This window comes from Xenopus tropicalis, chromosome 7 (assembly GCF_000004195.4).
Source record: "Xenopus tropicalis strain Nigerian chromosome 7, UCB_Xtro_10.0, whole genome shotgun sequence".
NCBI classification, from domain to species: domain Eukaryota; kingdom Metazoa; phylum Chordata; class Amphibia; order Anura; family Pipidae; genus Xenopus; species Xenopus tropicalis.
Window position 1 is genome coordinate 99,203,499 of NC_030683.2, and position 25,507 is coordinate 99,229,005.

Consider the following 25,507-nt stretch of genomic DNA (forward strand, 5'->3'; position numbering starts at 1 on the left):
ATGGCAGACAGCATGGCCAGATTTGTGCATTTTAACTCCGGCATACAAATGGTGTCAGAGAAACCAACATATATGCCAGGAGCCTTAGGACTGAATGTAGATGCCTCTGGGTTTAACATGTTACAGTATGACCTAAAATAAACATAACATGCATGAATATTTGCATCTGTGAGAAATCAGTCCGATGTTCATGGATATATTATTTTGTTAATGTTATTCCTTTTTTTAAACAAGTCCTTTTTTAATGGCTACCTCTCTAGGAAAGAACAGGAGAAATTAAAGAAAGACGAGGAAGAGCTTGAAAAAGAACAAACGGAGAAACTTAGAACTCTTGGTTATGATGAAACAAAATTGGCACCTTGGCAGAGGCAAATCATTTTAAAGAAAGGGGACATAGCAAAGCATTAGTTGCAATGTATTTCTAACTTTCACCTTCCTGCTCTCCAGTCTCAATCAGTTTAAATGCTCATTGTCAGCTGTTCCATTGGTGGATGTCATGATAACGTCTGTGCAAACTTCACCTAGGAAAGTAACAACCACTTCGGATCTACAAAATAAAGGTGACTTCATGGGGAAATGTGGGGCTATTTCAAGCTGGATTAGATTTTTATCCAATGAGATTAAATATTGCACTGTGTATTTAATTGGTGTCCCTTTCTTCAAAGTAGTACAAAAATCAAATTTGATAGAGCAAAAACATTATAACATTAATGAAATGGCCAACTTATTCCACAAAGCAGATTCATTTAGTGAGACCTGGCGCTGAAAAGGGAAAGTAAAGCCTATAAATAAGTGCCCTTGGGTGAAACAGAATATTGTGCCAGCCGTGTATACATTATATAACAATCTACCCGATAACTAAGCATTTGCGGTCTACTGGCATATGGCTGTCATATATCAGATTTTTACTGATATATTGGTACAAACAAGTGCATTGAAGCCCGTAACTACATTTTAGGTTATATGTTTGCAATCTACAGAACTCATACTATTTTATCTTTCATGTTTATGCTATGTGGGACTTGTTTTGTAGATTTAAAGGGTCATTTACAAAGGAGAAGGAGGTGCAAAAAAAGCCCATGATCTGCCATTTCTTTGCACTGTTGCATGATGGCCCCAGGCCTCTTTGCTTTGTTTCGGAGCGCAGACCTGTCTGCTTTAGGCAGCGCTCTATCCAAGAGAAGCGACTGGGAAGAAGGAATGTAGTTGTCCCATAACTTATGCTTCATTCAGGCACACAAGTTAGGGAAACACAATGCATAGGTTGTAGCGGGGCAAGTGCTTGCTAAGTGAGCATTAACACTCTTGTGCTTCTTAGCACTCAACACTTGCACCTCAGGGATCTGTAAATGACACCATTAATGTTTTATCAACTCACTACTATTGGTAAATACTCTTTTTGAATGCCACAACATTCTTTTTCACAAGTGCATTACTTATTTTAGTTTTTATTTCCCCTTTGCTTCCTGTTATAAGACATCATTCTGAATTTTGCATCTGTACATTGCCCTGTGTTTGTCATGTGTAATATTTCTCCTCCATATTTATATTTAAACTGTACGTGAATGGTAGATAACACTTACAAGGACACTGTGTAGATAGAGATACTGAACTACTGGATAGTAGGGGGGGTTCTGCCCTTTTAAGAAGCAAAAAAAACTTGTGCAATTGTCCAAATTTATAAAATTACATATTGTGTTTTGGACACAATTTGAACCCTTTTTAAAATTAGATGATTTGAGTGCAGTTGGGCTGATCTAGGGCTGAGGATCATATTATATTACGAGCCTACCTAGATGCACTGGAATCCATGTGTCCTTGACCAACAAGATTTTCAAACTTTCCAGTTAGATATTTAGCCTATATTTGCTCGGATATCAGTCAGACAGTTCCTACTGAGGGCCCCATACATGGGCTCTGCCTTGTATGGCCAGTTTATGGATGCTCTCATCCAGTTCTTTGCTAATAATTTGCAGGAAAAAAAACCAAGATGAATTATAATTTTACCCCCATTTATTTACAGGAACAGGTGAAAAAACTGAGACTTAAAAGTTCAGATCAGTACAGTTCAAATAATTGCAAATAAATTCTACACATGACAGACATTAACCTTAGAAATACACTTTTTTTAAGAAAACCAGGTGATTTCACCTAAACAGACAGTTACCAAAACCATCTACTTCCTTTGTACACAAATCAGCAAGGATTCAGGAAAAAAAAATCATGTTTTTGCTTAAAGGTTCTCCACTTCCACGAAATGAAAAACTTTGAAAATTACCATTTTAAAGCCAAATGTGACTTTTTTCCCCAAATTCGGTTTTACAGAGAAAAAGGTGATATCAGATGATTGTATTACATTTCGTACTTTGACCTATTCCACAGCTGTCCCCCAATCTCCCAGTCAGTTGTTTACCATACAAATAACTGTAACATCAGAGAAGGATTGCCCCTACCGTCATGTCACTTCATTGTAATGTGCATTTTTAAATGTTGTACATAAAGACTGTATTCTTAAATGTTTAATGATGATAGATTCTAGGAAATGTCTGTCTTGTTGGGTGTGCAATCTCCTTTTTTTCAAAACACACATTTTAAAGAGAATATATATATATATATATGGAAAATATACTAACATTTGGTTTATAAACTATATACTCAGATGCCATACTCATTGTCATTGCCATGATAGCAATTATTTTCTACCAAATGTCATATATTTCCTGCTTTCTTCTAGAGGTTTTGTCCAGCTTACAAAAAGTACAGATCTATATTGTATAATTGCTAATAAAATAATCTATTCATTCTGTGTATATTGTGTTTCTGTGGCAGGGAAAACACAAATAATTCCTGCCTATAATTCTTGTATTAGGGCAATGACACACAATAATTCATTAGACTGACTAAATATGATTTATTGTGCCAAGATACTCAAAGGTGTTTTTAAAGTAGAAGGTATTGATATGCTTCATGCTACACACATAGATTTACCTTAAAAGTTTTAACCATCAAGCAAGGAATTATGGGCAGATACATAAATATGTTTAAAGGTATGGGATCTGTTATCCGGAAACCCATTCCATCTCCCATAGACCTCATTATAAGCAAATGATTCTAATTTTTAAAAACTATTTTCTTTGTAATAAAAAAACAGTACCTTGTACAGGTATGGCATCCCTTATTCGGAAACCCATTATCCAGAAAGTCCCCAGGTCCTGAGCATTCTGCATAACAAGTCCCCTACCTATACATCAAAGTAAAACTGAAAGGACCAGGGTCTTCTAACCCATTCAAAATCTTATATTTTAATATATATGGCATGATGAGTTTATAAGTATATTTACTTGCAAAGCAGCCTTCCAAGATGTAGATGCAGTTAGTAGCTAGCCATCACACATGTATCAATTACCTAAGGGAACTGCTCACAATTTAACACTGTGCTGGCAATAACATACAGTTCAAACATCAGTTCAGATCTGATACCTGAGCCAGGGAACCAGGGAGCAGTAGAGGCACTTGGAAGGGGGCACTGACTTAATTCTGAGCATTTTCATAATTTATGTAACATTTGTTCTAGTTTTAAATATATTACTAGTTTTACACTTCAGTAAAATGAATTTGAAGAAACAGCACCAGACAAAACTGGCAGAAAAATAAGTTGCACAGAAGGGTCATCTGAAGCTTTTCTGGTCAACGCAGAGCAACATCATAAGACTTTTCACTTTGCTGAACCTGGACTCAAGTCCTGTGAGAATGTTTAGCACCACACTAAGCCATTTTGGAGAATCTGGGTAGGCAAAAAATTGGCCTGATAAATAAACACTGCATGAGAGAAATATGACATGCAAAAATTCACAGTTTGATCCCATATGGAAATAACCACACTGTATATATATATATATATATATATATATATATACATACATGCACACAGGTATAACATCTATTATCTAGAAGTTGGGAACTTGGGCCTGTTATTATACATAGATGAACTATAATACCAATTCTTTCCCTTCATTTATGAACGTTTCCTTGTGACCATTTACATTTGAATCATCAATAAAGTTCTTTGTTTCATATTGTTTAGTATGAAAAGCGCAGTGTGTATTAGGTTATACATATGAAGCAATATAACATAGAATACAATAGATTTCCCCTCAGTTATTCATTCCTAGGAACTACAGTTACAATTACTGAACAAAATAGTTCTACATAAAAAATAAACTGTACAAAGACATAAATAATTGTTACTCATAAAAACTGACTTTATAAAAGATACTTTGTTTAAAACCAAACAGGTTCAGTGGTGGTATCTCCCTGCTAGAAAGGGAGGTAAAGCAGGGACATCTGGGACTGGCATTCAGTTAGAAAGAGCTTCAGATGGACTCCCCTCTTCCTTTGGGCCAGCTAGAAGCTAAGCATGAATTACATGAATGGACTGAACCAGTATCATTATTACAACTGCAGTTAACAAGATCCAGTGATCTGGAGTGAGAGACTGGAGCTATTCATTGTAGAAAAACCCTGCCTGAGAGACAATTGGAAGAGGATATAAGTTCAATGTAGTTTTGGGCACCTGTACTTACTTGAATGACTTATGTTATGCAACTTCAAAGAAAACAGCAAATGTACAGCAAATGTAAAAGCATGACATTCAATTCTTGTTTTCATGGCATTACTTAGAGTGGGCACAGAGACAGGCAAAAAGTGTAAATAGGCTGATTCTGTGATGTCCAACTTCCATGTAGTATAACAATTATGCACTACTCCTCATGTATTCTAATAAAATGATGATGTCATGTAATGAAAACAAAAAGAAACAATAGGCAGGCTTTGGAGAGCCTCATCTAACCTGCATGCCACCTGTCCTGATCTTATATACAGGTTATAGTAGGGCAAGCAAATGCTCTGCTGTATGAAACCACATGCAAGGGCCAGAGAGTTTCTAGTAGAAAATGATTATACACAATCACAATCAAAATAGACTAATAATTATTTCTGTATGAAGTTAAATGGTAAAAAAATGACTGCTTGTCTAAATCATCAAGGCATCTTTACCATAAGGGATAGTAAAGAAATATTAGTATATTAGAAGACACAGTAGACTTCTGGGACCATACATTTCAAGGTTATATCTTTATACACAGCCCACAGAGGGCAAAATCTGAAAGGTATTTTAAAATGTTTGGCAGATGGGGCGCTAAAACCTTTTTTAGCTGTAGGGAGCAATTGCTTCTTAGGCCACAGTATGGAGATTTTGATGTAGATATGAGTGTTTTCTATTGCTTATTTCCATTATATTGCATAAACTGGTAATATAGTTGGGCTGACTGTATCAGAAGGCTTTTTTTCTGGTTTTTAATGTGAATTAGTAAAAGCTAGTGGTACCTGCAGGGTAGTTGCACATCCATATATAACGGTGTGGTTAGTGTTATATAGCTAACTCCTTTCCCTGCTCAACCATTAATCCTTTGGGCAAGTAATCCTTGTTATTAGAGTCTTCTCTGGTACCCTTAACTTTACCCTCTAGAATACAATAATTTACAATATGTAATTACAAGCATTTCTTTGCTGAACTATGAGGCAAAGTTTCTCCATTCATACCTTCTTGCGACATATTGTGGGCTTGTGTCAAGGGAAAATTAATTTTTATGTTTGTCTTTGATACCTATTTCAAATGTGTATCTAAGGCAGTATTGTCCATTTGACTCCATGTAATTGGTCTGTCATTCACAACACCCTTGGTGATGTCATACAAAGAAGCCAATAAAATCCCTTGGTATGGGGGAAGGGGGGGTCACATAAATTTCTTGGAGGGCCACAATGGCCTTCCAGTTATTTTCCTGAATATTTTTAATGTAAACTATTTAAATATGTAGATTTTAATTATCTGCTATTCACATGCTAAATGTTGCTAAATAATTATTTCCGGTTATCATGTGACATTCTCAGTTGCTTCTTAGGAAGGCACTGGCACTGGTTTACTTTTGGCAGAGAGTTCTTATTATCACCTCTCATTGGCAGACACTTCTGCTTCCAGCTTTTGTGTTTTCTGAATATTTCGTTTCCTTGGTATCACATTTGTTAAAAGTGGTTAGCGTTTAGTGGAAAATCTTGCTCTTAATTCTGCCTCGTGGTGCAGTACCTTTAAATAACGCTCCTCCAGGAAGAAACTTTAGAACTTGCAGTTAGTGTGTTCTGAGAGTATTCCAGCACCATAAAGTTAGGTATAACTTTCAATCTTATTTCTGAGCTCATCTGCACACCCTGATAGGTTCATCCTCTCCAAGGCCTGGTATATTGTTTCCACGGCTGCCATGTTGAACTGGCACCACCTCCTGAGCATTTCATACTGCTGATCTCGAAAACTGCGATATTCTATCTCTACAATTTCTATTTCTTTGTCAGGAAGTTCAAGGGTTCTCATGAACTCTTTCCACCTCTTGACAGGGACACAGTCGATAATGTCATATAGAGTTCTTCCTTTCTGCAGAATACGGCAGTGCCCATCTGTGAAGATTAAACAGTCTATTAGTGATGCTATTATAGCATTAAGAGATTATTATTCTTGCAAAACAGCAGCTTTGAAAATATAGAGGATGACCTTCTAGCTAGAGAGGAGAATAAATGGAATAAATAAGACCACATTTTCACAAACATGCAGTACCCTTTAGCCTGAAGGCACAAAACCATCCTACCTACATAGGACTGAATTGGTCCTGGTCCCTGGTCCGATTTTAGTTACTGTCATTGTGCCTATGCCATTCCTTTTTATTTGCAGCCTGTCATTACCTTTGCTTGGTTAAAGGAGAAGGAAAGGTAAAAGCTAAGTAGTAAGCTTTATCAGAAAGGCAAATAAAGCCATAAGCAATCACACAAAAGCTGCACTGATACCTCTATCAAAAGAAAAACGGTTTCTTTTCTTCTTTTGTGTTCACATGTTCTTTGGTATCAGACTTCCTTCTCTTAAAAAAATCCTTCAGGGCACGGCACAAGTCTGCGCAGCTTGCTCCTCTCTCCCTCACCCCCTCCCTTCTCCTGCTCCCCCTCCCATGTCAACTTGCTCCCCCTCCCAACTGTGCTGTGTAATCTGAGCTATCAGCAGCTAGAGCTGCAGCATGGAAGCTACTGAGACTATGCTAAAATAGCAGCTGCTATCTTAAACAAAAAGAGGGAGCTTCTAGGGTTGTTTACTTAGATATGGTAAAGCTTTCTGCAGAATAAATATAGCATTCTAGCTTGCACTATTGTGGTTAATCTATTGGAAGTAAAATGCCAAAATGCCTTTCCTTTTCCTTTAACTGTTCCCTAACCAATCATCTGCAAGTCCTGTTCTTGGAACTACCCTATTATAACCTAGTTCCCTCCTTCTCTGCTTCCCTGTAGTGTATGTTTTGCAGCCTGGCCTGACTTGGTGACAACACTGGAATTTTGTGCATTTAAAGAGAAACTATATCCCCCTTTTTGACATGAGCTCAGTTGTATTATGTAGAAAAGGTGCATAAACACTATTTAATATAAATATAAATGTCACATCCATATATGATTCCTAATATTGGAAGGAAACCATGATAAGCTGATGAACCATTTCCCAACATCCCTTTGGTTCACAGTGTAATGCAGCACCTTCCTTTCATTTTTCCTTTGTAAAATGATGGATTCTGGAAGTCCAACTGTCTTCCATAGTAAGCGGCCCACAGATTATTTGGAAAGGAGAAAGACTTCATGAATTAGAATCCATCACATCTCGAAGTGGTGTTGGGTTTTCATTACACTGTGCACTTAAGGGGGTAAATAGCTCATCCTTGTGAACAAAGAGAGACTGCCATGGTTTCCTTTCGGTCGGTGGAATTTGGTATGTCTGTGTAAAGAAACATACATTTATAATTCTTTCTGCAAGGTGAGATAGTGCTTATGTAAGTGTTCATCTGAATGAGCTCATGTCTAAAAGTGGTGTATATTTCTCCTTAAAGATCTGTCAGTATCTGTGGCCGGAAACCAAAGGTGAAGAGAGAAGGGCATGCAGAAACCATATTCTGGTCAGCCTGTGGTTGGGTTGCCTCAAGTGACATACCAATTGCTTTACTGAATCCTTTTCTGTAGATACAACCCCAAAAAAAATATTTACATCACAGACAGAATATGGGGCACGATTCCCCAATGGTATGGGCCAAATGGGATCTTTTTGCAACTACAGACAAATATAAAGCCTAGACCCTGAGAACAAGGCATACAGAACTGGATGTAGCAACTATTAAAGGAGAATGCAAGTCAAAATTTAAAAAGCATACTGCCCAATAGTCCTCCTATTGTTTAGTAAAAACGCCACACTTTTGGCTCACCTAATCAAATATTTACTCAGTCACACTTACTTCACATTTTCTAGAACAGGCAGCCATCTCTAAAAAGGTATTCTCCCTTCCTTTCCCTCCTTGCTTCGTACTGCACATGTGTTTCATTCCCTTCCCCCCCTCCCCTCTGCCAGATCCGATCTGATTGGCTGGTGGGCATGTGTAGCTCAGAACAGGAGACAGGATCAAGTTACACACATGCTCAGAGAATAGGAAAGCTGCCGCTGGCAGCCTACAGGAAGGACAGAGAGATTTCAGTGATGTCACTGTAGTCTTCACACTGCTGTAGGCTGCCAGCACCATATCTCAGAGAAGCAAGCAGGGATCTGGGAATTTAGATATGCAGTAAGTACTTAAAAAGAATGCCTTTAGACTTACTTTTAATTTATATTAACCTTTCATTGTCCTTTAAGCATAAATTATGTCTCCAATGAAACTCTGCTTTGTTCCCCCCCCCCATTTTTATTGAGGTTAACTTAGTTTACCCATGTTTACTTCCCCTTGGAATCATCCTCTTTCTGTATGACCTTAAATATTAACATAGTGAACTAATGTATCAACCCAATGGGAAAATATTGCATTATGTCAACTACAATAATAATTGTATGCTTCTTCTTCTTCTTTTTCACTCAATAAGCCAATATCATATCTCAGACCACAATATATGATATACTCCAATGTTTTTGTTTGTGTTGTTATCAACCTCTGCTGACTGGTTCCAACAATTACTTGACCTTTTGGCTAAAAATCTAAACTCAAAACCAACTTCCCCTTGCTATGGTCAGGGCCTATATAACATTTATGCAGGATCAGCCATTTAAGACCCTGTATAATTTTCCATACTATGCATTCTGCCCCAGGCCAAGTAATTTTTACTCACCTTTGTGCTACAGGGGTTTTATAAAAGGCAAAATCTCTTTTGCAAAAATTGCTATTTAGACCGACTGTGTGCATATGATTCATGAATGCAGAGTGCAGTCTAGGAGAAAGCTGACCATACACAGAGTGATTTTGTCCGGGAATCAACTTCCACTATATTGCCTGGCTCCATACTGAAACCCCTGAGGAGACTTCTTGTGATCAGAGTTCAGCCAACTCAAAAAAATCAGCCACTTGATGTCTCCTATTAGCACATGTGCTTTACTCTTAAAATCTGCTCTTTAGGATAAATGCTGGCCAAGTTACCCATTAAGGGCTAATAGAGAGTTATAGGTCATCGACTGCCACGACTGGACATTGATTTTATTTACCATCTAATCAAAGATATTGTAACTTGAAACATTGCTTGAGCTGTATACTTTCTCTATACAATCTGATTTATCTGATGTATATGAAGCTCAATGTGCTTAAACAAGTTCATTAGGTACAAACACAAGAACTGTACTTTCCTGTAAATGATCCTTAATTCTCAAATGAGCACTTAGATTGGTAATGGTGTACATTACTACATTATTTCTATTGGGTCTAATGAATGAATGTGTAGTCTCAGTGTCAGAGTTCTAGATACACACCGCAGCATGGTCAATGATAGTCATATTACAGCCATTACACGTGTTAGTCTAGAACTGCTTCCGATGGTTTGTCCTGACAACATCTACAAACATTGTAATTCAAAGCCTGTAGTATATTACTCTGTTTGTGTTACTTCATGCCTGTGTTTGGATTACTTCTCGAAACTGTTCTAAATGCAACTTTTAGCTTAGATTGAAATAATAAGAATACAATTGTGATTGTAATAGCTGGACTGCCCTAATACCAAATAACAGAGGAGTGTGTAATGTGCATGAACCCAAAACTCAGGAGAGTAAGATAAAAAGGAAAGCAGTACAAAGGGTATGCATAGACATGTGCAGTCTAAGGCACGTTAGACATGTATAGATTGACTTGTTTGGTGTGGTCCCCAAATGAGAAGACCTTTACATAATTTGGCCACCCCAGTGGGTCAAATTGGACTGATTCTGTCTTTGCATGCAGTTCAGTCCTCCTGATAAAGTACCTGAGGGGATTCTTGCTCAAAGATTTTCCAGCTTTCCCAGTCATTATATGACCAAACCCCAATAAGCTATTAATATACCACAATGGTTTGTCCAGATAGGGGACTGTTAAGCATGAAAGTAGAATGAAAACTCTCATGCTGGCATGTAGGGACAGCCAGACCTACAAATCTTTTAGGATTAACGTGTTCAATGCCCCCATTACAGCAGCTCAGACCTAGGTACCCTTTCTAAATACTAGTGGGTAACAGGTTGCAGTATACTAGTGGGCACTTTTACCATTTACTGTATTTCCAGGGCCCCATTTATGAATGGAGAGCAATGCAAAGGTTAACCCAGCGTCCCAGGGCATTGCTATTCCTGAGCCAAAATACCCATCATATTGCTACAGGGTTGGGCAAAAACAACTCCATGACTGTTCCCTTATATTTAATGGTAGTTTTGGTTTAATCGCCATACAATATAGAAAATAACATAGAAACATTTTATATTTTAAGGTACCATTATCGTTACTTGAAGAAGGACTTAGTGTGGAATGTTCTGGTTTCCCACCCACTTGATTGGGTATTAGTAAATTTACTGATGTCTCAGGCTCCCTCTAGAAAAAAAGGGAATGCATTTAAGATTTAAACATAGTAAGACAATATAATTAAAATTACAGTCTCTCAAATTCACTGGGGTATTTGCTTTTATTCCCAATATGCCTCTGAAAACACATAATGAACTCATTTCCTCCATAATATTTAATGTAAAGTAAATGATTTATTTATTTTATGTTCTGCAGTGAGTTCTGGGAAATGACTTTGTTCCTAAATAATATATGCAGAACTGCGTCCATGCTTTCTTTTGTAGTCCGTCTAGCATATGCACAGTTAGCCGGCTTTGCATAAGCCCTGCTTACTTCAGTCTGACTCACAGAGAAAGCATACTTCATGCAGTATTAATGGAACACATATTTAATGCATACAGCTTTGAATCTTTAATTTGTCCCATGTACTTAGTTACTAGACAACAGTGGGTAACAAGAACATAAACAAAACTGCACTGTTCTCAGCAGGCATACCATCAAAATGAAAAATTTAGGTATTATTATTCAGTGTCTAAAGATGTAAAAGGGCAACATTTTTCATATAAAAAAAATGTTTGATGTATATTGTGAAGGATGCAGTACATAATATTACTGTATACTCACCCCCCCCAACCCCCACTCTGCGAGTCAATACCCCTTCTCTGGGTCAACAACCCCCAACAATGCTGTGTAATCCCACAGCCCTTTTATTTGCTGCTCCCCTGCAGCCCAATCAGGCAGCTCCTTACAGCTGGCCAACTGAAAATACTAAATGGAGTACGGAATGGAAGGTCTTTCCTGCTCTCCCACAATTCACTCCAGGAACTCATTTATCTGGCTAACATGACAACAGCCCTACTTTCTGAAAAACATTTACCCTGGTACTTGTATACCACCTTTAATACTGGTGGAAAATACACCAAACAATAATCTTATTTACTGCATCTCTCACAATATATATATATATATATATATATATATATATTCTCCAACCGAGTCGCACTCCGTAGTAGTAAAACAAGATTTTTATTACAAATCATTTAAAAGAAGTTCCATATAAGAACAATCCAATAGAAGAAATATGAACATCAGTCAGGCATACCGCTCAGGCGCAACGTTTCGGGAAACTTTGTACTCCCTTTCTCAAGCGCAGCAGCGTGGCCATCTTACATACAGTATTTCAAAGCTCATCTGCTAGTTATTCCGTGTATAAGAGGAAGGCGGAAGTGACGTAGCGGGTCACCATGGAGACCGAACACAATAAAGTGTTCTATCTACATAGAAGCCGCTACACCAACCCCGTCAAAATTCTCTCTGTATTAGCAACCTAGTATTAATACAAACAACTTTTTTCAAACGTAAATCACAAATGACACAGATTTGGCAGTATATACATCGATACTTTCGATACATATAGATACATATACATATACATATGGCCCATCTCCAGACATTGTCTGGAGATGGGACATACATCAGAAGATTTAAGGTTTCGAATTATACAATATATCCCACCTCCCAAACGTGGGGGTGATCGGGTTAATATTTTGAAAAAAACAGAGGTTGAATGGATACACCGTTTGGATACACTTGCCCCTAAGGGGTTAAATAGGGATTTTGATTTACATTTATTTTTGTAATCTATATGTGACTCTTATCGTTATGTACAAATATTCTGTTTGACAAAAATTCTAAGTCCCATGATATATGAAAGTATCGATGTATATACTGCCAAATCTGTGTCATTTGTGATTTATGTTTGAAAAAAGTTGTTTGTATTAATACTAGGTTGCTAATACAGAGAGAATTTTGACGGGGTTGGTGTAGCGGCTTCTATGTAGATAGAACACTTTATTGTGTTCGGTCTCCATGGTGACCCGCTACGTCACTTCCGCCTTCCTCTTATACACGGAATAACTAGCAGATAAGCTTTGAAATATGTAAGATGGCCACGCTGCTGCGCTTGAGAAAGGGAGTACAAAGTTTCCCGAAACGTTGCGCCTGAGCGGTATGCCTGACTGATGTTCATATTTCTTCTATTGGATTGTTCTTATATGGAACTTCTTTTAAATGATTTGTAATAAAAATCTTGTTTTACTACTACAGAGTGCGACTCGGTTGGAGAATATATGAATACACGGAAGGACTCGCTGTGATTTGAGTTGACTACGCACCCATGTCCATTTATTTTGGGTTTTTTTGCATCGCAAGTTGGAACAATTATATATATATATAGAATGTCATATAAAGCAGGGCACTCATAGGACTTAAAAGTATGGTGAAAAAGAAATAAAGTTTATTTGTTATTCCAAAGTTTTCAAAGTTTTGGTCCTCCTTGAGACCTTTGTCAAGTAAAAACCTCCAGACCTTAATCCCTCCCCAAGAAAAAAAGTGTGTAATTAGTTGCTAAGATATATATATATATATATATATATATATATATATATATATATATAGATTTCCTTTAAAATGATACACACCAGAAAGCCTAGTTTCATACTAGGTAATTACATAATAGATCCTATATTTGTATTGATAAAATGCACAGGGGTGAGGGGTGGGGAAGGAGTATTAACTACAGTTTGGGAATGAATAAAACAGCTTACTTATATCATGGATGCATGTTGAGCAAATGTGCTTACCAGAATGATTTCTTGTTCCTCTGTAAAGCAGAAATAACATATTTAATGAATAAAACATAAATAATATGTTACTTCCAAAAACAACATAAGCATAAAAAATGTTCTAAGAGTATGACTGTGATTGTTTATATAGGAGCCTCTATGTGGACAGGCAGCCTACAGAAGGTTCTGTTTGGCAGTACAATACTCATGGCTTAGTTTTTTCTGCACTTGTATATATTCCTTATGTGCAGGGCCCTCATTACTTTCTGTATCTACGGTATTTGCCTAGATGTCTGTGTTATGTACCCTTAATCACAGTGCAGTAACATATACTTGTGCTTTATAATTGAATGTAATAAGAATTTATGAACTCATGGGGAGTATAACAGCAACAGAGGGAGAAGAGCCACAGAGCAGGGCTGAATGTACTTAAACCTTGATTTTATGGCCCCTTTAGATAGTTTACAAGGAAAGATACACAAATACAAATTTTAGGTGTATGCCCAGCCATTGTCATTAAAAATATTTAGTCTGGAAAATAAAAACATGCATAGTAGTAGTATTATGCAGATTAACTGTCTTACCCAACGATTCCTTCTTTCTTTTGCAACAGTAAAGAAAAATTACAACAATTGGCAAAACAGCCAGAAGTCCTATTAAACTGCATCCGATGTACAGATTCTCTGAAACTGAGAAAGAAATTGGATTATATGGCAGATGTTATACTATATTATCATTATATAATTTGTCAATTTATATCTTTTTTCCCATAATACTCATATTTAATAACTAAACCAGTACAGCCTGAATAATGAAAGCAAACATCTTATAGCTTGCTATACAATCATAGAAATAAGCAAAGATTGTCCCTGCTTATTCATAATCCCCTCATATTAGAAGTACTGTCATGATGATGAGCGTCTTTGCAGTAGTAGATTGTGGTTATGTAATACAAAGTGCAAAGTTTGACAACCAGCAGGCAGCATTTACTAATCTCTTGTTTAAAAGCAATCACCTTATTGGTTTCTATGGGTTACTACACCTGGGCAAACATTGCACCTTTTATTATATCCTCCCACTTTTCAGCACTGAAAGCAAGTTTTCACCTGTCGTTACTTTACCTCCATGCGTGCAGAGGATCTGTCAAATATCATGCTTGTAATGGGTTAATAAATTATAATGGTTATCATAAATTTCAATCACTAGGCTGCAATGTAAACAGGGAGCCCCCTTTTAGAATGTCTTGGAAACAGTAGGTAATGGGAATTGCCGAAGGGCGTTTATATAATATAAGGGAATGGGTAGTGAGTCTCACCAGGCCCAGACTGGCAATCTGTGGATTCTGGCAAATGCTGTAAGATGCCACAGACAGATAGTCAGTATTTATTGGGCTGGTGGGGGCTGTTTGGTTCTGTGTACTTGAAATGCCAGGACCTATTTTGAATCCCAGTCTGGGCCTGAGTCACAGACTCAATTGGCTGATATAAAGAAAGTGCTATTGATGCCTAGGGGCCTGACGCCAGCTACCTCCACTACTTTCCACCCTGGGCACCATACACTATGTTCTACTCACTGCCCCACTTTCAGTGACCACAAGAGGCACTTTTACCTTTTTAAAAATATTCCTATAGAAAACATCACTGTGTTTATCTTTTCTCTTCATAACATTTAGTCAAGAATACTGTAGTAATGTGTACTTACCTTTATGTAATGGACTACATAGTATAGTGCAGGTGACATCTGTTTGATTTTCACAGGGCTGCAATGATCTGCAGAAAATTTCAAGTAATTTGTATGTGTAACAAATGTGTTCATAAGTATTTGGGCACACCTCTTATACACATAAATATTACATTCATACAAATGCATAAATTACTCAGATTATTTGCTGTAAGCTGTCAGGTGTGCCTTGATTGGCAATTTGTACCTTGCATATCATTTGTAACGCTATTCCACACAATAAATATACTTTGTTATCACATGGTGAGTGGCATTTTGACCGCGTTACTAACACAAATGTTATAAAAAATATATTGAATATTATATTGTGCTGCTTGTATTCACAGTGCTGTATATTTTGACAGTACAATTGTGCTACAAAAAGGGTATATTTATTTACACTAAATATAAGTAAAGGCGGTTACAAGTGCCATGTGAGACACAGAAGGTTCCTGCCCTGTAGTATAGTTCAGTATTTGCTGGGTCCTGTTAACTTGTAAGATAAAGATATATCAAAAGGCTGAAGGATAAATAACTGTTTGTCCCAAGTCTTATCCCCTTACCCTTTCTGGCCTACAGACTGGAATATATATAACTGTGGTCAAGTATTACCTCAATATGGCCTTTAGATTGCCCTGCTACAGCTAACTATAATCTGAACTGTATAGTTATATTTTATAAATATATTTCCTATGTCATAGTTATAAAAAACATAACCTGTCATATTGACAGACAGACTTACTGGGGGCAAGGTTGGCATTTGTTTTGATCCTCATAGAATCCCGGCAAACACTGACCACACTCTGTGTCTTCATTCTGTGAACCTAAAAGGTGCGTAAATAGTACAATTAATTGCAGTTATCACTACAAGCAACAACCCGTTTTCCAACAACAATAATGTTAGCACAAGGTTCCATTGGCTGGAGCAGCTGTGCAGTTCTGTACCTAGCGTGTATGGTAATAAAGTGCATGCATCTTGATTATGTTTTATACTGCTATTAGTATTTGGGTGGTGGGGTAGTTTCCTACTTTGACCAGAAGATGTCAGCAAAAGGCTAAGGAAAAAAATTGAAAAACCTGGTAATGGGTATTCTGACTCTCTGCAAAACTCACTACAGAAGCTTTTGGCATTTTGACATTAATGGGCTTATTTATCAAATTTCCAGTTTGTTTTTTTTTAATCGATTAAACTCACATATCGAATACTTGCATATTTATTAATGTGGTAAACTCGTGCCAATATAAAAACACAAATACTTCAGATTTTTGAGTTTACAAACTCGAATTGAAAATATGGTTTTGCCCACCAACTCCCATTGACTTCTATTGAAACTCGCAAGCTTTTAGATGAATTTTTTAGGTGAATTTTTACATTCGAGTTTATTTTTGAGGTTTTGTGCACTTAATAAATACCAGACATTTGAGTTTTTGAGCCATAACTCAAATTCAAGTTTTTAGCTCAAAAAGAATAAAAAACATCATATTTAGCAATGTAATACAGTTTGCTAGCAAATGTAATAGCATATACAGATATTTGCTTTTTTTAATAAGAAATGCACACGTCACTGGTGCAAGTTATAAAACCTGCAGCCCCCTTTCTAATAGCAGACAAGTTGCTATACTCTATTACTAAATTAAGCGTTTGTATCACAATTGTTATAATGGCTCAGTAGGAACTTCCTCAAACAGACAAAAATAACTTTGTGACAAATTAGGAAGAAAGATAATTCCTCGGAAATAGGCATTACAATAATAGCATCAGATTGGTGGCTTCTGAGCGGCCGCAATATATATTTGCAATACATCAGCTTTCTGATGGGTTGGTGGTAGAGAAAACAAAAAAAAGATATAGTGCCATTAGGGGGTTGCTTTTAAAAAATGTGTTTTTGATGTTTACCAGACCTATATTCTATTTATCAAAAGGCATATTTTCTTTCTTAAAGTGGCATTGTCTATTTAGAGCGGGACAAAAAAGGGGGACCAGGGATGAGTCAGTGATCTTTTATATTACAACACAGCAGCTTGATGAATGCAGGGGCGATTCTAGAACAAGAGCTGCCCTGAGGCACCACCTTGCCCCCAAGTGATTACCTTTACTGTGCTGGGGGGGCCAGGGGACCGCATGGGTGTAATAACTGGATATTTGGCTACAAAGAGAGGCTTTTTGCCACCCTAACTTTGCTGGGAAGAAATTGCTGACTTATATATTATACTATTTCTACCCTACTAGATTTCCATCAAGCATCATACTTACCGGCCAGGCAGTTCATCACAAAGATGATACAAGTGTAAAAAAACCATCATTTCAAGTTTAAATACCTTTTTCAGATTATTCTATTTATTCAAACTTAAAGCAAGGTGCACCCAATACAGAATTATCAATTCAATTCTAGATCTCAAGTATTTTTAAAAAGGTATTGGATATTCTCGGAACCTGTCATTTCTGGACCTATTATTTGGATCATCTTACTAAAAACTTTTATACATTACAAAACCCAATAGGATTGTTTTGCCACCAATATGGATTCATGCAGCTTAGTTACCCTCACGTACAAGGTGATGTCTTATCATTACAGTCCAAAAAGATATTATTCAGCTTAAAATGGACTCTGTGGCAAATGGTATTCCTATATATTGGAGCTGGGTGTTATAAGCCTCATGCTTATAATATAATTTTAACTATGTTAAAATGCTGTTCTGTGGAATCTGCGCTTTGGAGTTGTATAACAATGTGTGTGCGCATTTTTTACTTACAGTTCTTAAGTATTTCTCTGTTTATGCATTTTGTGCACAAAAGGCATTGATCTTCTTTTCTGTATCTTCCCTCGATACACTTACACTGGGTGTTAGCAGTAGCTGAGCAGTTCTTTGCTATACTCTGGGTCTCTAGAAGAAGAAAACATAAGATATTATATTAGGAAGTAATAACTCGTTAAATCATTAGTAGGACCCTTTAACTTTGCAATGGCCAGAAGAAGATTATTAAGCAGCGACAGTACACCACTCACTATTATTATTATTATTAACACATATGTATACAGCACCAACATATTCCACATCGCTATCGTGAAAAAATCTTCTGGTTGATATTTGCCAGCTCTCACTGGGAAGGGCAAACTCTGTAGGTGCCCTGTCTGCTTAATTTTGGCCCCATTTGTATAGGAGAAGGCAAGCACGGGGGCAAGCGACTGTGTAGTCTGTGTCTGTGGTGTTGCTTATTGAGTTCATGCAAGACTGGCCTTTGGAGCACCCTGCTTAACAGAGCCCTCTGGATGAACTAGAATCTCATTGAGGTTATTTGAGAAAATGGTTGAATTTAATGCAGATTTGCTTCAGTAACTGAGCACAATGTGCCATTACACATTCACAGTTAATTATTGGTGGTGTAGAAGGTAAAGCTGTTAGATGATACATTCGATTCTGTGTTTTACAGACGACAACAAAAACACAATTGTATTTATTACCAATATGGCAATAGTGACAGGCCCGACATTTGGATAAATAGTTTGGATGCTCAAGGTAAGTTCCAGTTCCACATGCTGTACATTTTGGCTCTTCTCCAGGAACTGAACATGGAGTTTCAACGTATTCCCCTAAGATAAATCAAGAATCAAAATAAGTGTATGTCTTATAGTGAAAAACATGGGAAATGGAAAAGTGGATAGCTTCCCCATATACTGAAAAGAAGAGTCACAAGTAGCACAAACATGTAAACAGTCTTTGACAATGCTGCGTGTTTTGTCACAATGACTTTTCCCACAGGAAAGTTACAGCAGGGAGGCCTAGTCTTGTACCATTACCCTATCTATTATCCATATATATATTTATCTATCTATCTATCTACTATCTCTATCTATCTATCTATCTATCTATCTATCAATCATCTATCTATCATCTATCTATCTACTATCTCTATCTATCTACTGTATCTATCTATCTATCTATCTATCTATCTATCTATTAATCATCTATCTATCATCTATCTATCTACTATCTCTATCTATCTATCTATCTATCTATCTATCTATCAATCATCTATCTATCATCTATCTATCTATCTATCTATCTATCTATCTATCTATCTATCTATCTATCTATCTATCTATCTACTATCTCTATCTATCTATCTATCTATCTATCTATCTATCTATCTATCTATCTATCTATCTATCAATCATCTATCTATCATCTATCTATCATCTATCTATCTATCTATCTATCATCTATCTATCTACTATCTCTATCTATCTATCTATCTATCTATCTATCTATCTATCTATCTATCATCTATCTATCTATCTATCTGTCTATCAATCATCTATCTATCAATCATCTATCTATCATCTATCTATCTATCTATCTATCTATCTATCTATCTACTATATCTATCTATCTATCTATCTATCTATCTATCTATCTATCAATCATCTATCTATCTATCATCTATCTATCTATCTATCTACTATCTCTATCTATCTATCTATCTATCTATCTATCTATCTATCAATCATCTATCTATCATCTATCTATCTATCTATCTATCTATCTATCTACTATCTCTATCTATCTATCTATCTATCTATCTATCAATCATCTATCTATCATCTATCTATCTATCTATCTATCATCTATCTATCTACTATCTCTATCTATCTATCTATCTATCATCTATCTATCTATCTATCTGTCTATCAATCATCTATCTATCAATCATCTATCTATCATCTATCTATCTATCTATCTATCTATCTACTATATCTATCTATCTATCTATCTATCAATCATCTATCTATCTATCATCTATCTATCTATCTATCTATCTATCTACTATCTCTATCTATCTATCTATCTATCATCAATCATCTATCTATCTACTATCTCTATCTATCTATCTATCTATCTATCATCTATCTATCTATCAATCAATCATCTATCTATCATCTATCTATCTACTATCTCTATCTATCTATCTATCTATCATCTATCTATCTATCAATCAATCATCTATCTATCATCTATCTATCTACTATCTCTATCTATCTATCTATCTATCATCTATCATCTATCTATCTACTATCTCTATCTATCTATCTATCTATCTATCTATCTATCTATCTATCTATCATCTATCTATCTATCAATCAATCATCTATCTATCATCTATCTATCTACTATCTCTATCTATCTATCTATCTATCTATCTATCTATCTATCTATCTATCTATCTTGTACAATATATCTATATGAAACTTCACATACATATACAGCCAGGGGGACAGTATTGATCTCTGACAGGTATGTGACGCACTTTTTAATTACAGCTCTAGTGCTTTGGATGCATGCAGGTTTCCGAACACTATAATTAAGGACTTTTATAGAGCTCTATTGAGCGTGAAAGCTAAAACTGGGCCTTGTCTTGAATCTGCTTTATTATAATGAATAGTAAATAGCTGAGCCATTTTTAATCTGTCATCATGATTGGGGGCTGCTTCGGTAATGAGTGTTTGATTGTGCTCCCTGTGCATTGTTAAAGCTCTCCATGGAATAGCATTCAGTAAGTACTGGGAAAATAGGCTCAGAATCACTCTTAAAATTTCCTTTTACATGAAATAGCATAACGGTAAAAGCTTACCCACTGGGTTTTACAGCAGAGCCAAGGTAGTAGAATGGTCACCATTTTCACCAATATTTGGGTTTACATATGTTTATCAGAAAACCCTGTACTGCATCAATAGGCCCCAATAAGGGCAAAACTTATCTTTAGTTGGGAATCTGATTAGCGTACTGCCCTGATTGTACTTTGAAACCATTGGCTATGCTTCAGTCTTGTGGGGATTTAATGGCAATTTCAGAGGTGATCCAGGGTCTTTTTCCGAGAATTCCTTATGTTTACATAGAATAAGCAATACTTTTAAGTTTCTGCCACTATCAGAGTTAGAATGGCCCACTGCCTTCGTAGATCCATGCGCAAAGTCTGGGGCATCAGGTGGGAAGGGGGAGTGGAGGTTGTGGCAGCCAGGGCTGGCAGTGGCAAGTGGGGCCCATGAGGTTCTCTGGTGGGCCCAAGGGTTCCCAGTCTGACCCTGGTTGCCATGACATGTTAAAACAAAGAATAATCCCTGTTGGTGAATTTTATTGAACAGCAGTTATATAGATCTCTAGATCAGCCAGGCATATTTGTTTCTCAGTACTCACCTGCTGGGCACTTTTTACAGCAATACCTTACAGCTTGATCATAAAACAAACTGGCGTTCCCACTGCATGATCCTGCGGAAGATCTTTTAGCTCTGTTCATTTTTCTTAGGCTTTTCCAATGCATGTTTGTATTGTTCAAATAAAACTCCACTGTATTATCCTGGTCTTGGTTACTTGCACTTGTGTGGGTTATCGATTCAGCTATAACAGCCTATTGAGAAAAAGGTACATTTTAAAAATAACTGCTGCTTTTGAATCATTTGAATTATTTTTCATAGAATTTAATGGATCTGATCGGACTGATCAAAATTGCTTGGGACAACTAAAAACTAAAAAATCTAGTGCTGATTGCAATATGCTAAAAACTGCCCATTTTTCTGCAGTGTTTGTCCAGAATCCCTCTGTGTGGGCCAAAGTTGACACAAAATATTTCATGTATACAACACATCATGGGGCACAAGTTTTTGTACTGTGTGTATTTTTTGTGACTTTTTCATTAATTGCGAGACAATTTGTGCGACAAAATCGTATTTGTCACAAAATCTGTGCACAGAAGGATCAAAGTCAGAAAGGTTTTCCCGCCGTTTACGATCGCTTGGATGCGAAAATTTTGTGTCTTTCGGATTGCCAATATCGTCACTGTTACGATTTTTCCATAAGCCTATTCTTGACATTTCCGATCATCAGAAATTATCGTATCTAATCCGAATTTTACCCATTTCGGGATTCAAACTCGTACGTGAATCTGCCCCCACGTGTGTCCACATACATGTTCTTCAGTTGTGGCCAATTTCAAACATACTTAAAAAGGAAGATATTGTCATGATCAAAATCAGCCCCACACCCAGTTTGGCAAATACACTGCTTCTCATTGGGTTCCTACAGCAAAGACAGTGGGTGGGGTTAATCCACAATTTGAACAATTAAACAGAAGTTTTTAGCATGTGCTATAAAAACAGACTTGATCCAATTGAGTTATATTTATGCCAGACAAGGAAACAGGGGCTAATTTACTAAGATACAGTAGGTGATAAAATACAGTTACCCAGCAACCAATGAGATCTTAGTATTCATTTTCTAATTAGTACATTGTAGCACATCTGTACTATGTTAGTAAATAAGGACTAGTGATGGGCAAAATAATTCGGCAGGTATGGATTTGCAGCGAATTTCCGCGTTTTGCCATTGGTGGATTTTTTTGAAGACAACAGCCCTAGAAGTAATTGAATAGAAAGTTACAGTATTTACTATGCTACCAAATTGGTTTTTCATTTTTGCAAACTGGTGCCAATTCTTAGAGCTAAAAGCCTGGTATTCCACATTTAAATAGAAAATTAAATTGCAAGAGTGTTCCGAGAAATAAGTTTACATTAATTAATTTGTGAGGGGCTTAGATCTCCTCTAATACTGCGAAAAGTTATTACTCGACTTACCTCTACGAATGGAATCTTTTTGGTTTCAATTTCCACTTCTTGTGAATGTAAATAGAAAAGCATCACACTGTGTGGGCAACTTACATTTCTTATAATGACTGCTAATAAAGGGAGTACATGTATGTAAAGCAGGTCACTTGCTGTTTTGATTTTTTTACACTTTGACAATAAAACATAAACAGCTCTGTATGGGGAACAGGGTCTGATATGCAGACTGCCAGCAGCAAAAATGACCATCGGGTATCATCAAACTCCAGCAGTGTCGGACTGGCCCACCAGGATAGCAGGAAAACTCCCCATGGGCCCAGGTGTAAGTGGGTTCTCTTGCCTTTGTCTGTTAAGACTATTTCATGGTCATTACCTATTTCTGAATGAGAACAAAGAGGAGAAATAGATGGAAGAATAGAAGCTAGCAGGTAAATAAAGAGACTAGGAGAATTAAGAGATTGGGTGAGTAAAGAAGGAAAAATAATTGGGAAAGTGGGCCTAGGGTCTAAGGTTTTTTGGTGGGCCCCTGGGTTCCCTGTCTGACACTGAACACCAGTGCTTTTATGTATTATTAGCACTGTGTCTTACTGATCCCTAAAAAATATATGGCTTTTTTTTACAATTGCTAGAGGCAGAGCTTGGCAAAATGAGCTATTGCCAGCTTGCCAGCATTTAGTATATATATCATCAGGGCCCTTTGACATGAACTTACCCATATGTAATAATAGGCACTAAGTTTACCCAGGAGTAGTAAACAATAGCAACCAATAATGTGATTGCTTTTGAACAGATAACCAGTAAATGCATAGGGGAGGTTGTAAATATCATTCTTTCCAGGGCCAATGTGACACCGAGTGGATCCTCAGCCAGGGGATAAATGATCATGACCACCTGATACTGTTCTAGCAGCCTAATAGCTGTCCACATAGGGTGCGTGCAAAATCTTAATGCTGCTATCAACGTGTTTATTTTAATCATTTCCAATAATGGTGAAAGAGAAGTGCATTCCTAGTTTTAACAGTTTACATTGCTACCCACAATGCCAAAGGGGCATAAAAGGTGCTAAGTTGAAATAATGACTATTATTTTAATACGAAAATACAATGGATCCAAAAAAATCAAATGTAAAACTTCGCCATCTCACACCTTGCAAATTTCTATAGAAGTCAATGGGAATTGTTCTAGGCAAAGCTAAGCCATATTTTCAATTGAAGATATTCAAGCTTATTCGATTTAGAAAAACAAGCTCGAAAATTGATAAATAAGCCCATATAAATATGTGTCACTTCAGTAGAAATGTCTATTTTGTTTTATAAATTATGAAATAAAATGGTGATGGACCCTGATTAACACTGAATCAAATTTGTGTGAATTGTATTCATTGTATTAGACTGAATCAGTACAAGATATGAATTTAGTAGCAGAGCTGAGCAGGTAATGGCTAGTTTGTGTCTAATGCAAGCCATTCACTGTAGAATCTAGAGTTGCCGTTATTTACGTGAGCGTAATGCATTCATACACCCAGTTATAAATACTCACATTTGTATTCTAATATGAAGCTTTTCTAATAACAACAACCACTATTACAGGGTCTTAATGGAAACCTAAGGGAGAATAAAACGATTCAGCTATGGGCTAGGGCTTCAGTTCAAGTCACTTTGTTGCGTAGTAGTGCTGTTCCAAGTCTGTGCACCTAACACCAAACTGCCACTTTCACTAAAGTAAGGAATTTATAGCAGGTTATAAAGTCTGTAGCGATGGAAACATTGTATTTGAAACCTATAAATAAAGCCAACCTTGAAGTTTAAACCTATAAATAAAGGCAATGGATTTGCTTCTATGTTTTCAAACAATTCAGTAATATAAAGGATAAGTAAACCTTGAAAAATAATAATATGAACATTTGTTCAGGGTGCTTTGCTAAGCATTTCTGCAATTTACATTTTATTTTTAAAGGTTTACTTATCCTTTAAATTCAGCGAAATATGTAAAAGTGAATGGTCATTAATGTGAGCATTAATCAAGTGGATGAATCATATTTCTCAAAGTGGGTTTTATTATTTTCTCACTATAATATATATAATATATAAGTAGGAAAACCCAAAAAGCAGAATTAAAGGCAAATTCATTCTGTGTGACGTAACTATTTCTTCAAGACGTGCAGCATTGTAATATTGTAGTTAATAAATAGTAATTATTTCACATCTACTGGAGCATTAAAGAGAAGCTGATCGGGTGATAGCTGTGATTTTTTCAGGAAAGTAGCTGTTTTAAAATATGTAGGAAAATACCTTATTCCCAAAGTTTAGGAGGGCAAAAATGATTTTACTGTGGGACTCAATTGGGGAGGTAGGAATTATCTGAAAGCTGAACTTCGTGGACATATACATTATATACAGTATATTATATATATCTATATATCTGTGTTTCAGACATTAAAGTGATTTTCAAGCTGATTGATTGGCTCCACAACCTTTCGGACATTTAAATGAGGGTATTTATCAATCTGGCTAGCAGCAGTAACATAATTCCTTTATCTCCCTGTGAATTTGAAGCAACAGCGCCATCTACTGTTCAATTATCTTACCTGACAGTCTGCAGAAAATCAGAAAGTTAGTGAGAAGAGGAAAGTCTTATG

General features: G+C 36.5%; 2 protein-coding genes across 3 annotated transcripts in view; one reads left to right on the forward strand and one right to left on the reverse strand.

Annotated features, from left to right (window-relative positions):
• The window catches only part of espn (espin), a 113,496-nt gene extending 110,690 nt beyond the window's left edge, over nucleotides 1–2,806 (forward strand). For both annotated transcript variants that reach the window (XM_018095454.2, XM_018095455.2), the window contains one exon: nucleotides 261–2,806. In XM_018095454.2, the coding sequence (XP_017950943.1) occupies nucleotides 261–408 (148 nt within the window). In that variant the 3' untranslated portion in view covers nucleotides 409–2,806. The remainder of the gene's footprint in view (nucleotides 1–260) is intronic.
• A 3,057-nt stretch (nucleotides 2,807–5,863) lies between these two features.
• tnfrsf25 (TNF receptor superfamily member 25) overlaps nucleotides 5,864–25,507 on the reverse strand; it is a 34,132-nt gene continuing 14,488 nt past the window's right edge. Inside the window, exons 2-10 of the mRNA XM_031906647.1 lie at nucleotides 21,449–21,659; nucleotides 18,718–18,846; nucleotides 18,008–18,139; nucleotides 15,996–16,077; nucleotides 15,236–15,303; nucleotides 14,119–14,223; nucleotides 13,553–13,572; nucleotides 10,844–10,940; nucleotides 5,864–6,507 (exon numbers count right to left, since the gene is read on the reverse strand). Coding sequence (XP_031762507.1) covers nucleotides 6,221–6,507; nucleotides 10,844–10,940; nucleotides 13,553–13,572; nucleotides 14,119–14,223; nucleotides 15,236–15,303; nucleotides 15,996–16,077; nucleotides 18,008–18,139; nucleotides 18,718–18,846; nucleotides 21,449–21,659 — 1,131 coding nt within the window. The 3' untranslated portion in view covers nucleotides 5,864–6,220. The remainder of the gene's footprint in view (nucleotides 6,508–10,843; nucleotides 10,941–13,552; nucleotides 13,573–14,118; nucleotides 14,224–15,235; nucleotides 15,304–15,995; nucleotides 16,078–18,007; nucleotides 18,140–18,717; nucleotides 18,847–21,448; nucleotides 21,660–25,507) is intronic.